Below are 14,837 nucleotides of genomic sequence, written 5' to 3' on the forward strand. Positions count from 1 at the left end.
AAGAAGATCTGAAAATTATTCCTTAATTTGGAACTGTCCTGCAAGCCATGACATATGTTCAAGACGTAGGAGCATGAAAGATGACAGATGATAACCTTATCAACTTCCAGGCACTTAGCTGAGGTCGCTCATTTGAGATTAAACAAGGTAATTATAAACTTTAAATAATCATTTGGTTGGTTTCTTTAAAAACTCAGTCACATCATTTCAGAGTCCCACCCTCACACACCACAATGTCTCAAAATGGTATCAGATACGGGTTAAAGAAATTATGAAACAGCCATGCAGTGAGATCACCAAAGCAATACTGTAGAAGAAATATTACGGTATGGAAGATTGCTTACAATGCATTCACTGCTCAGCACCAAAGCACACAAGGTTAGCAAAAGAACCTCATTCTTGTTCCACCCCCGCAAAAAAAAAAAAAAGTTTTAAAAATGGTCTGGGGCTTCCCTGGTGGCGCAGTGGTTGAGAGTCCGCCTGTCGATGCAGGGGATACGGGTTCGTGCCCCAGTCCAGGAAGATCCCACGTGCCGCGGAGCGGCTGGGCCCGTGAGCCATGGCCGCTGAGCCTGCGCGTCCGGAGCCTGTGCTCCGCAACCGGAGCGCCCACAACAGTAAGAGGCCCGCGTACCGCAAAAAAAAAAAAAAAAAAAAATGGTCTGTAAAGATATATATAAGAGATATATTAGCACTGGTAATCCATAACATGTAAATAAACTTCAAAAGGTACAATTAAAACTTGTTTGATTCTTATTTTTGCCTATTTGTATTTTCAAGTTATCCCATCCTTCACATAACATTTTTATAATAAGAAAAAATTGTTTAAATCTAAAAACACATGTATACAAATGTTTGCACAAACCAGGCTACATTCTGGTTACTGTGGTAGCCTTACAGAAAACTCTCAAAAGCAAGTAAATAAATCAGAGAAAGGAGGTCTATTTAGCACGAGTTTTATTTAATGTTGAAGAATTCCAGTAATTTAGTATAGGAGTAGGTCTAATGGAATCCACCTAGTAGGAAAAAAGAAAAGAAAAATCAGAAAAACACTAAACAGGAAGCTTCTCAAGTAAAACTTGATAGGTGTGTTAGCAATTTAGCCTCTACCGCAAGTATGGTTTGGACACCCAAATGTTTGGAAGGCCCTATCATCTTTAAAAAATGGAAACAGAAAGGCTAACAGGTTAAGAGGTAGGAAGACATTTCCACCTTCCCGAATGGCAAAGTCCTAGTAACTTTGTTCTCTTGACGCATGAGGATCTGGAAAGGTGCCCCAAACCCCCAAACTGGCACGGCCACCCCGGGTATTATTTTACCCTGGATAAAGTCACTGAAACTTCCAGCCAGGTGGATGACCCAGATGGCTGGCTGGCTGGCTGGCAGACTGTCCAAAGCCATCTAGCTACACGGCTGTCCTGTTAGGTCTACCCTCACCTACGGCAAATGGTGGGCTGCGCGTGTGCTTTATTTGCACAGTGTTACACTTAGGGTGGCTTCTCCCTGGAAGAAGGATAGTTTAGCTATCCATAACTGGATTTAACTATGACCCAAAATAAAAAATACATGAAAAGCAGCTCAGATTCTGTAGATGTGGTCAAAGGGAAACATTCCCATGAGGAAACCTCGTTCTGGATGATTTATTACTTTGACTGATTTGGGTATATTGTATGATCTATAAATAATCGCTTACAGCAGACAGGATGTTAATTATATGATGCCGTGGTTTAGAAATAATACAGTATTTAGCATTTCCTTAAATTGTTTCAACCCCCTGTTAACGCTGTGCCATAAATGGAGGGAAATCGGTGATTTAGAGAATGAATTTGGTGTAGAGTTCAGCAGTTGTTTGGATATCCAATCGAGCTTAACGTTACCTGTGTTCCGTGTAATCCCAAAGATGAAAGGCAAGCGCTTTCATTCTCTAGACCTTACTTGTCCTGATGGCCTTCCTGTACCACCACCTCAGTACCACCATACTCTCACTCAACTGATAGGTCTGTCATTAAAGGATAGACCTTTGAGATTGGAGAGGGATCTATTTATGGCTCCCGGATAACATTTGCTACAAATTTTAAATTCATAATACTGATCTGGAAATGCTACCAGATAACATTTTATAATGCTACTAGTGTCATTTTAAGTTACTGGCCAATCAAAACCATAATGAGATATCTCCTCACACCCGTCGGCATGGCTATTATCGAAAAGACAAGAAAACAAGTGTTGGCGACAATGTGGAGAAAGAGAACTCTTGTATCCTGCTGGAACGTAAATTGGTATAACCATTATGGAAAACAGTATGGACGTTTCTCGAGAAATTAAAAATAGAACTACCATGTGATCCATCAATCCTACTTCTGGGTATAAATTCAAAGGAAACAAAACTATTATCTCGAAGGATTATCAGTACTCCCACGTTCACTGCAGTAATATTCACAACAGCCGAGGTATGGAAACAACCTAAATTCCTTTCAGTGGATGAATGAAGAAAGAAAATGTGGTGTGTGTGTGTGTGTGTGTGTGTGTGAGAGAGAGAGAGAGAGAGAGAGAGAGAGAGACAGGAAGGCCAAGTGGATAATCAGGGTTAAAATACGTGTTTGGCCTCTTATTTGTCCTGGATCTGATAAAAACCTTGACTGTATGACATTTATTGTAACCAAAGAGACCATAGGTTTCTAATCCATTATCACAGGCTACCTACAGAATCTTGGTGATGTCACTTTTTCTAAACACTTGCAGGAATTTTGGAAAGAGTAGTGCCTATTAAGAAAGCACTTTTGGGTAGTTTTATAGTTCTTAGAACTCTATTTTCCTCCCGATTTTGATCTGAAAGGGAAACAAATGGCCATTTTCACCGAAGGTATCAAACTTCTTTTTAGAACTAAGAATCTGATTTCTGTATACACCTTCAATAAGCGATTCAAGAGTAATTATAGTAATGCAAGTTCAATGCAAAAAATCACTGATTTTTTTGTTTCATTTTTTGGCCATTATAAACCACCTTTAATGTCAGTGAGCCTACTTACCAGACCCACGTAAATCATGGCTTGTTAGAGAAGTTAAAAACAGTATTAAAACATTTTCAAGGGGCTTCCCTGGTGGCACAGTGGTTGAGAGTCCGCCTGCCGATGCAGGGGACACGGGTTCGTGCCCCGGTCCGGGAAGATCCCACATGCCGCGGAGCGGCTGGGCCCGTGAGCCATGGCCGCCGAGCCTGCGCGTCCGGAGCCTGTGCTCCGCAACGGGAGAGGCTACGACAGTGAGAGGCCCGCGTACCGCCAAAAAAAAAAAAAAAACATTTTCAAGTTTAACATGTACTTATTTTTCTCTTAAAGGCTACACATAAGTGATTAGAACACAAACACACACACACATGCACGCACGCACGGACAATATCCTCAAATCTACATGTGGAATTTTCAAAACAAATGGATTCTTCAACCACCAAACATTTAACTCTTCAAAATCAAGGATCTTCCTGAGCATTTCTCATAGCTGAATCTATTAAGCAATTATGCATCCCTGTCACTGAGTGAAAGTAGCCTGAATTCTTACACTAATAGCATGCATTTATTATTCTCATTTTTATTCATTCTAGTTTTTGTAGAGCACAATTCCTTTCACCCTTGGGGCTAAGCTTATTTACAGAATAAAACATGCAGCAGATCTACATATGTAATTTGGCTCAGCTAAAATGGTATGTCAAAATAGACACAACTGGTCCAAGTTTAAATTTTAAAACTATTTTTAGCTTTTGATTTTAAATTTAACATTAAAAAAAAATCTTGCCCCATGATACGTCAACTAGAATTTTTTTTTCAATCCAAAAAATAAAGTTAACAAAGAAATTAGCTAACTATATCTGTGAAGAGCAATCGGGACATACTTCGAAAGAAACAGATAAAAGATTCACACAAAAATGCTACCTCTGTCAAAGCATTTGGAGGTCAGGAAATCCAACATGTTAGGTAAGTGAAATAAATGCCTTTATAGTCAGCTTAGTGTTTGTAATAAACTGACATCAATGAAGAGACTCCCTGAAGAGCTTAACCTACGAGGGCAGACACTACACACCCTCATCCGTGTGCCCAGTGCCATGAAGCAGGAGCTCAGTACGTGCTGGGAGGTATCTGCGACCCAGGCCCCAGAATATACAATAGAAAAGGCCTCCTGCGCTAACAGGGAATCCAAGAAGGGATCATTTGGGACAGTTCAGGCCATTTCCTCTCTAGTTTCAAACAGGCGTGAATTCACCAGCAGAGGTCATTAACACCGATCCTATCGGATGGCAAATTAGGGGGTTAAGTAAAAAGGTAGCAATTCTGTCACCCTGAGAAAAGTAAGGGTGACTTCAGGGATGTCTTTCTAAGGTCAGTGACTCATGACTGACTGGTAGACCACACACACTGGCAAATGGAAGCAGGAAAAAGGGGGAAAGAGACAGATCTTAACGCACCTTGGACCTTGAAGCCAGGGAAAGAGAAATGCAAACGACACAATTTTATAAAATTCCCAACTACTAAGCTTCTCAAAGTGAGGCCTGTCGAGTAGGCCATGTCCATGATCTACTGGTACTGGGGACCTAAGCACAGAAACCGAGACTAAGCAATTTGACTTCACTGTATCTGTTGAATCTAATAATAAAAAAATCCATTCTTGGATTTTATATATCTTTGCTCTTTTCCATCACACTTTTCTAGTGGCTGGTTCTTTCTGTATTTTGTAAGAAGTATTGATCCAGAAGGAATTGGAAATTAAAAATACAAAAGGTCCTTTACCACAGACAGTTTGAGAAGTACTGCACTAGAACACCTAAAGTTTTGTATGGACAGTATGGATATGACGCTTGCAAGGATACTGATTTACCTGCACTCATCTCTTCAATTACTTGAACAGTAAGCAGGTAGTTTTGCCCATGTGTAATACACTAAACTCTTCTGATTAACATCTGAATTAATCTAGAGATATTTGAATTGCAGGCCAGTGAGATACCACATAATCAAAACTGTTCCGGGGAACTGAGATGTTAATTAACGTGTTTCCCTTGGAAAAGGAGAGTTCTGTGGTCATACAAATGTGAGATATATGCTCATTTCCATGCCTCCTCCTGGGCAGGCAAAATACACGTTAGCGTATGAAGGATGCCGAGAAGGTCTGCAGTTAAGAAAAATGTTTATGCAGATGTGACGCTCTTTGTCTAAATACATGTTAACACCTTGTTCAGGAAACTCGATTTTGGAAATGCTGGAATTGACAAAGGACTCCAGATTAGCAATCAAAAACCTGTCTTGAGTGTCACTTGCTAGCTGCTTCCTGTCTTCATTTGTAAAGGGATCACGCTCACCACCCCACCACGCTAGTGAGCGGCTGCATCAGTGAAGTAACGATGGAAAATCATTCTATGTAGCAAGTAATAAGCTCCTGGAGGACAGGGAATTGGCTCCCATCCTGCAGCCCAACACACACAAACTGTTACTAAGCTGCTCTCTAGGGAATGTTCCAGGTTGTCTCCTCACGCCCCCCGCCCCTCCCTGCCATGCCCCGGATGGCTAATTCCGATGGTCATTTTGTGGGCGGGTCCCTTGAGATTCCGTGTCTTTGGAGGCCTCCTGCCTCTGGTCCCCTGGCTGGTGTGGTGTGGCAGGCACCTGCCACCCTTCCTGGGAAATGCAGGGGGCCCCAGAGCAGAGCCAAGAGCGGGCCCTACACTTGGCAAAAGTCCCAGCTGGTGAGCACAGCCCCAGGCATCAGCCTCTGTGCAGAGAAGCTGCCCCAAGACATTGTGGGATGTGGGCCACACAGGGCTCAGGTGTTCAGGTTCCCACGTCCACTGCCATCCTCCCACCCTAAACCACCTGCTCCCTTCTCCCACAGCCTCCACGTGACACGCAGTAGGGACCCACTGAGCTGAGCGATACTGCATTCATCTCACACAAAGAATACCCCAACGTGGGCTTCCCTGGTGGCGCAGTGGTTGAGAGTCCGCCTGCCGATGCAGGGGATGCGGGTTCGTGCCCCGGTCCGGGAAGATCCCACATGCCGCGGAGTGGCTGGGCCCGGGAGCCATGGCCGCTGAGCCTGCGCGTCTGGAGCCTGTGCTCCGCAACGGGAGAGGCCACAACAGTGAGAGGCCCGCATACCGAAAAAAAAAAAAAAAAAGAATACCCCAACCCGTAAGAGAAAGCGTTGTAACCAGAAATTGTTTGTCAGGGCTTGATAGCACTTCTTTCCCACCTAATACCATAATCTAGCTCCTATTCAACCTCCGCCTCCCCATTTCAACAATCAGTAAGCATACATTCTCCCTCAAACTGTTTGCTATTTTTAACTTCTATGGCTCCTCTGTTGACTTCAAAGGCAACACCCAGCATCTGAGCGTCAGCTACAAGGTCATGTGGTTAGTGAAATGTAGGACAAGGAATTGGTTTTTGTACACAGCCTTCCAACCACCAAACCACGAGGTCTCTGTTAAGGTCAAATTATCATGAAACGTTATTGACCCAGTACACAATGAACTCAGTGCAGCAGCTGTTACAAACACTAGCCACAACTTAAAAGAATAAAAAAAAAAAAAAGGTAAGCAGCCATTCGTTCTACTCACTGTTCACGTAAACATTAAATGTCACGGAAGAATTCGCATCAGAATTGGACACGAGAAATGTGTAAGTGCCTCCTTCGGTCCCTTTTAATCTGGTTAGATGAAGTTCACTTACATATCTACAAAGAAAGGACAACCCATCAGTCACCTGTGGGTGGCCTGCCTCGGGGCGTGTGGCTTTATCAGTTTCTACCTGGAAGTACATGCTTATTTTGGAAAAATATGCCCCACTTAATTCAGTATTAACAAGATCCACGTTAACAAACAAGAACACACACATATATTTCATTGGGGACAGATGCCTGGCGTGTGAGAATACAGAGTGGGGAAAGGCTCTCTCGGCATAAAGGCAACCTCACAGAGATGGCAGCCTCTTCTGCTTCCTGAGCTGTCCCCACAGCCGCATCCTTCTCTGCCCTGGTCCTCTGTTCAACCTCCCTCTCATCAGTGTCCTGAACTCGCCCGCCCTGCTTTAATGGCACCTGCCTGGCAAAATGCCAGGCTGGCAGGCATCTCCACGTAGGTGTCTCCATGCAGATGCTTCAGGGTCACACGGCAAGGTGACTGCTGCCCTCACCTTCCTTCTTGTGACACCACCGTCTCCTGGCTTTCCTCCTTCCTCCCCCCCCCCCCCCCCCCCCCCCCCGCCGCTGCTTCTTCCCAGTGTCCTCTGCAGCATGTGCTATTCGACCTTCTGTTTCACAGCAAGGACATCATAGATGGCTGTGATAACTAAGCACACGGTACCACCAACGGGGGCATTACTGACACGGGCTCCAGCATGGACGGAGCACCCTGGGCGCCCCTTGACCCCCACAACCGACTCGACACGTGGTGGCTGGTTCAGTCTCTCCTCTCACACTGCACGTGCTCCCCAGGCAATCCACGCTCCCCTGAACTACTTACTGTCTGCTCACCAATCCTGACCTCTAGTCCAGACTTCCCTGTCCTATGCCTTCCTTCCTCTACAGACCTATGCTCACGTCCTACCCCCCCCAGTCCAGAGTGTCCCTGGGACTGGACTGTGGCTCACCCACACCCTTTCTTCTCTCCTTTCCCCTCTCTACCCTGTTCCCCCCAACTCCCCGCCAGGTCTCTCTCTCCTTTAATGAAGACCTTGCCTGTGAATCCCTCCCGCAGGCGCTGCATCCAGGGAACCCGACCTACGATACATTCTACCTGAACATCCCCGCTCAAGATCCCACAGTCAACCTCAAATTCAACAAACCCCAAGCCGAGCTCATTGCCTTTGCCCCCTCCCTCTCCCCTCCCCCTCGAATAGTATTGCCTCTTACCATCCAACCTGGCTGCCACAACCAGACTCCTGAGAGCATCTTCAGCTCCTGCCTCTTTCCTAGCCCTTCGATCACCTGTAAGGAGGAAGCCTGGACACCTCCCAATCCATGCTCTTCCCTCCAACCCTTAGACCGAGGCCCAGGACAGCATCCTTTCTGATCCACACTCTTACAACAGCCAAGAGCTCCTGACTAGGAAAAAATACTAACTCTATCTAGGCACCTACCTCTTAACAGCTGTGGGCTCTTGGTCAAATTAACCCATCTAGGTCTCAGATTCCTCTTCTATAGAAAGAAGGGAAGTAAGAGTGCCTGCTCATCGGATTTGTGAGGACCAAAATTTTTGAGTTGATATACATGAGGGACTTTGAACAGCACATGGCAGGAAAAAAGCACACACAGCTTACATGAAATGTCACTATTGCTACTATTTTTATTATAAGTGTTTTGAGGATCAAATGAGAGGTCTGGAGCTTCCCTGGTGGCGCAGTGGTTAAGAATCCGCCTGCCAATGCAGGAGAAACGGGTTCGAGCCCTGGTCCAGGAAGATCCCACATGCCACAGAGCAACTAAGCCCGTGCACCACAACTACTGTAGCCTGCGCTCTACAGCCCGCGAGACACAACTACGGAGCCCATGTGACACAACTGCTGAAGCCCGTGCGCCTAGAGCCCGTGCTCCTCAACAAGAGAAGCCACGACAATGAGAAGCCCATGCACCGCAACAAAAAGTAGCCCCTGCTCACCGTAACTAGAGACAGCCCGCACGCAGCAACAAAGACCTGACACAGCCATAAATAAATAAGTAAGTAAGTAAAAATTTTTAAAAAAAAAAGAGAGAGAGAGGTCTGATGTAAAAGAAACTTGGGTTCACCGCCTGGCCCAAAGATGCTTAATGATTCTTAGTTTTCTTACAGTCTTAAAAAAAATGATTAAAGGCACTAACATTTCTCTTTCTCTGAAGAGAATTATTTAATGTGTCCCTAGTATATGCTAGTCACTGCTTTGAACTATCCTCAGAACTCTAGGAGAGAACTATCCTCCAATTTACAAACAAGAAAACTGATGCATGGACTTTTCTGTGTGCTCTAAACACACAGCAAAATGAAATGATGACGACTCAGGAAGCAGCCCCAAACTTCCTTCCGTATCAGCTGTCCTCTCATACACATTGACGGGTCACAGAAACAGGATCCGGTAAGCCAAGGGGACGGGGTGGGGGGAACGTGTAATTCCCCAAACAAGGCCCTTTTCTTACCTGATGTTACTTTCATTGTCAGACTTGGGGTAATCTTCCCACTTGTCAGTGGAAGTTCTGTTCATATATATCCACTGTCGGTGTTCAGGTTTGGGATATGCCTCATACTCAACAACCAGATCCACATTCTCGCCATCGTTTACAAATACTGTTGTATTCATCATAGGGAAGATATTGATGAATCCTTTATCTAATCACAGCAGAATGAGACAGAAAGAAACTGTTATCCCCCAAATCTTGACAAATAACAAAAACTTCACCTTTGGACTATAAAGATATTGACTGATTTCCAGTATTAACTGGCAATGACAAGAATTTTGACTTAGCCATATTACATTTTACTTTGCTCTTGGAGAATCACGGTCATAAAGTGAGAAAGGACACACGTTGGAAATGTTTATTCTCTTATCTCTGTCTCTTAAGCAAGTCTGTTAAAGATCTATCACCATCTTATAAGTCTTCTAGAACTACCAGTCCTGATGTTTATTAGGCTAAAAAGTATTTGGACTAAATAGTTAGCCCATACCCAGATCCAATATAATTGTATATGTGATAAGAAGATGTCATAAATCAAGAAGGGGAAGAGAGCCCCGATATCTAATAAAAATGTTGCAAGAATGTCGTTTAGTATTTAGAGAAAAATAAACTTGGATCTTCTTATCATATCATTTACCACAAATGAATCAAGGACAGCATTTTAATAATTAAACCATATTTTTAACTGAACAACGGAATTTACTTCTATCAAAATTTTGTGGAGGGGAGGGCGAGGGGAGTTTTCTAGGCTTTTTAGAAGCAACCAAAGAAATAAAAATCATAAAAGACAAATCTAAATACATAAACATTTTCAAAAAGTATCTATATATAGGAAAATTAATTAAGGTAACAGGAAAAAGAGGACATAAAATTATAGAAGGAAAAATAAACTACTAATTTAAATAAGGCATTCCTTTTCACATATTAAAAGTAGCAAAACCTCAGTAAAGCTGTTAAAAAATAATGTATATCCACTCTATGGAAAAACAGCAAAACTAATCTGAAATAAACTCAATAATTTTGCAAGTGTAATTAAAGTAGCACACTGAATTACACTTTGTAAATGGGCACAACTCTTGTGGAAAGCATTTAGCAATATAGATTTTTAAAAATTATCTATTTGTCAATTTAATCCAGAGAACTCTTCTTAGTGAGGTAGATGGCCACGTGCAAAAAGAAGTGCTATTTACACTAGTCATAATAATTTTAAAAATGAGAAAATAGAGAACTGGCTAAGTAAATAAAGCAGCCCTTAAAAATTATTATATAATAATAATAATAGGGCTTCCCTGGTGGCGCAGTGGTTGAGAGTCCGCCTGCCGATGCAGGGGACATGGGTTCGTGCCCTGGTCCGGGAGGATCCCACATGCCGCGGAGCGGCTAGGCCCGTGAGCCACGGCCGCTGGGCCTGTGCGTCTGGAGCCTGTGCTCCGCAGCGGGAGAGGCCACAACAGTGAGAGGCCTGCGTACCGCAAAAAAAAAAATAATAATAATAATAACAATACAAGGAAGAGCTTGAAAAAGACCATCATAAAATAATTGCCAATATCATATTTATAGCCTCCATTTATGGAATGCTTACTATGTGTCAAGAACTGCCTTAAGTTCTTTAGCATGCACTTTATTTAATAATTATGACAAACATTTAACTTATAACAATACTGAAAGAGAATGCTTGTAACCCCTAATTATAGATGAAAAAGAAATCAAGTCCTGGAAAGCCATATAGCTGGCTACCCAAAGCAGAGCCTACATGTGAATACAGGTCTGTAAGAAGCCAAGGCTGGTCTCTTTACTGTTGCACAGCCTAGAGTCTCCACATACTTTAAGTGAGAAAGAGAGAGAACATTAAATTGTATGTATAATTAAAATCCTGTTGCATATAAAAATATAACCATATACCAAATCCTAAAAAAGCTTATATCAAGTTAGCGGAATTATGGAAGAGTTTTAATCTTCTATTTATTTTTCAAAATTTGAAAATTAATTACAACATTTTATATTGTCATTTAACCAAACAGTGCCATTGTCTTTGGCACTGTTTGGTTAAATATATTGTTAGCCCCCATGAGGTTGACGTGAGAGTATTTGACTCTCCTTTAGTTTTCTACAGATTCAGAATTTAAAAATGGAGTCAAACTGTCCTTTGTATCAATGGAAAAAATATTTTTCAGGTGAAAATCAAAAATCATCCAAATGAAATTAAAACACCACTTTGTTCTAATACCTGAATCATAAATGGTACACCCCTGCCATTCTTTAAGCTAATTTAGATTAATTTTGAGGAAATAAATGTTTTGTCTGAATGTTACATTAAATTTTCAGGTACTCAAGGTCATAAATTCAAAGATATCACACAATGCAAAATATTCAAACACCACAGACAACGATATTTCCACTGATTTCTCTCCCTATCATCATGTACAAAATACTAAAGTTATCCTGAGTTTTCTATAGTCCAGTTTGCTCAATATAGTTTTATGTCCTATAATAGGACACAGCTTCAAATTCATGAAGTGTAAGAATTATTAGACTCAAAGAACCCCACCTGGGTTTGTTACAGAGGATGATTTAAGAAATTGACGAGACATTAACATTTAATCAAGGGCAAACACTGTGCCAGGCACATCTGCAAAATATATGGCCTTTCTCCCTCCACAGCCTTGGGAGTTAGAGGCTATGTTTCTTGGAAGAGAAAATGCAGGCAGAGTTAAAGTGGGGTGCATTTGAAAGTTAAGTGGCAGAGCTCCAACTCAAAACCAGGTTGGGGCCACCCGGAAGCCTTTTTTGCGCCACTCCACACTGTGTCCAAATCCTACTCCCAGCCCCTAAAGAAATTACTTTTCTCTTTGTCTCTTACTGTTCGTCCCATCTCGTCCCATCCCAACCCAACCCACTCCTGAAATAGTACAAAGCCAGATTCAGGTTTCACAGCCTCAAGTCTTTCCAGTTATACAGTTATATTCTTGGAAATTGATGAATGGATTTTAAAAATCTGATTACATACAATAGTAAGCTCCAAACATCCTTACTAATTGCTTTCTGGAGCTGAAGCTGATATATCAACATGCTCCCTAATCAACTTAGCAAATTAGCACTTATGGAGTTTAATATTTTAAAAGCATAGCCTTTTATTCAAATTAATAAATGGTTCACAATCATGTTTAGGGACAGAGTAGTACCCTTTCTCTGGGCTGGCTCTGTAATTGCAAGTAAAGTGTCTTTTTCACGTTCAGTCTGGTGAGATACTTTCCATTACAACATGGGCAGAAACGCCAAAATCGTATGAGATTATTGTGGCATAAATCGCAGACCTCTAACATTGGTACATAAATTATTGAAGAAATATGGGGGAAAGGAGAGAAATGAAAACAAATATCACATCATTTTATTATTGCTCATGATGAATTTCACCACCCTACAAGTACTTAAAGTCAAGCGCTGAGAATATGGTTGCATTAAAAAGACAAGAAAATAGATTAAATGCAAACAGTACTAAAAAGACAAGAAAAGTGTAAACAAAGTAATTTTTAAATTATTATTATTTTCAGTAATTCAAAATACCACACTCTGATCTCATTAAGTAGATGCTTGGGAAATAAATATTCAGTAAGATCTAAAGCATGGAAGACTAAACCAGTTGTGTATGCCAGATATGATGGGGTTAGGGCACAGGTTACTATGTTTCAGTTTATGCTCTGTAGAATCAATGACCCATGCCTGGTGGGCTGCCTTCCTGAAGGTTTATGCTACAGCCTGTAAGGCTGGAGGACAGGGTGAGGTCAGGGGTGTACTGAGGAGGAGAAGCCAATTCAGTCCTTCCTGCTACAAAGGGTGACAAGAGCCCATGAATCATGAAACGATAAACCAAAAGGCTGAGGAACCTCAACAAAAGATTCAGAGAAATATATTAAGCTCTAAGCATATGTCTTCCTCCACAGAGAAAAGTCTCCATCCATTTCCAAAGTCAAGTCATTCAGCAAGGACTAGAGTTTCTGGAAAGGCTCAACCTACATTGTATTTGTTGAGGTAGGGGAGGTAAGCAGAGAATGACATGTTCAAACAGCTTCACAGTTACAACTTTCCACTTGCCTCTATTAAATTGGTAGAATTTGCTTTTGTGCTCTAGTTGGAAGAGGCTACAAAGATCATTTTCTTTCATATATTCATTCAGTAATAATAAAAACCCTAAGAATCTGTTCAACATTCCATTAACGTAAAAAGGAAACTATCTAGTAATTTCTTCATTCACTATGCCAGTAATTTATCCATTCCCAGAGATATTTACCTACTACTTCTAAGGTTGTTGTGACATTTGCTGATCCAAAAGTATTATTGGCGTAACACATGAACACGCCAGAATCATTAACTCTTGCTGAACTGATAGTCAATCTCTCCTGACGAAGAAAATTGAAGTCACCCTGATGCCAGCTATTCCGCTTCACCTGTTCTTTAGTCTGCTGGTTTCAGAAGGAGAGGGGAAAAAAAAATCAAAGATTACCATAAAATTTATATTCAGGATCTTTCCTAGATAAATTAAAAATAGCAGCAATTAACTTCTCCGTATTAGCATTCATTATACACTACTTAAGTAAGTATAATAAAACATCATGACAAGTCTGTCATTGGAACACTTCATATTACAGGATTATATTGAAAGATAGTTATTACTAATGATTGTAAAAAATGAAAATTCATTTCTTAATAACCACAGCATACGTAATTCCAAATTCTCTGCAGTACTAAATAGTTTTTAACAGTGCCAAATTTTAAAAGTTCTTATATAAGAAATAATACAGGACACTGATATTTTAAAAGTCAGCATATTTATATCCTATCAATACTTCCTGTTATATATATATTTTTTCTATTCTACATCCCACTGGTTGAAAGGAAACACATCACTAGTAACAATCGTTCTATTTTATTAACATTTATATTATTTTCATGAATAAAAATAGACTTACAGTGTCTAAGACTAACTCGAAAATTCATCCTATAGTTCTTACCCAGCAGAATTTTGGCAAGTATTAAAGGGAGTTCCAAAGTATATAAGACATATAAGACAAAATCCCAAATTATTTACACATGAGCTGAAGAGAAAAGGTTGTGCATTTACTCTTGTGATATCACCATGCCACCGTTAATATTTATCTGCAGATAAGACATGGAGAGATTTCTTGTATGGAAAACATCATGGGGAAACAACCATAATATAAACTATAACCACTCTCTGAAAAGATTAAAAGGAATAGCATAGAGCTTTCTGCATCTTCCAAATTTTCTGTAACATGAACACATTCCTATTAGGATGGGGGGAGGGAAGCAACTAAAAAAGAAACTAAACAGGAGCTGATATTGACATGGAACAAGATCAAGGGTGATTCCCTGGCCAGGCTATGGTGAACCTATTAGCATTAGACCATTCTGATAGTACTGTACATCCAAACGGTCCTTCTGGAAAGCAACTTGGAAGCATGTTCAGACCACTGAGCAACTCCAGCAAATTTATCTCAAGGAAGCAACTCAATAGAAAACAAAAGGTCCAAGATATTTACTGTGGTGAAAAACTGCAGATGACCTAAATGCATACCAAGTATCAAAATTATGAATATGTGAAAATAAGAAAAATGCTTCTTTTATGTAAA

General features: G+C 41.2%; 1 protein-coding gene across 3 annotated transcripts in view; it reads right to left on the reverse strand.

The window, feature by feature from the left end:
* The window catches only part of KIT (KIT proto-oncogene, receptor tyrosine kinase), an 81,568-nt gene that overhangs the window by 22,131 nt on the left and 44,600 nt on the right, over positions 1–14,837 (reverse strand). For 2 of the 3 annotated variants that reach the window (XM_065878074.1, XM_065878075.1), the window contains exons 5-7: positions 13,478–13,649; positions 9,154–9,343; positions 6,605–6,720 (exon numbers count right to left, since the gene is read on the reverse strand). In XM_065878074.1, the coding sequence (XP_065734146.1) occupies positions 6,605–6,720; positions 9,154–9,343; positions 13,478–13,649 (478 nt within the window). The remainder of the gene's footprint in view (positions 1–6,604; positions 6,721–9,153; positions 9,344–13,477; positions 13,650–14,837) is intronic. The other variant, XM_065878077.1, reaches the window with a different exon arrangement.

This window comes from Phocoena phocoena, chromosome 5 (assembly GCF_963924675.1).
Source record: "Phocoena phocoena chromosome 5, mPhoPho1.1, whole genome shotgun sequence".
Lineage (NCBI taxonomy): Eukaryota > Metazoa > Chordata > Mammalia > Artiodactyla > Phocoenidae > Phocoena > Phocoena phocoena.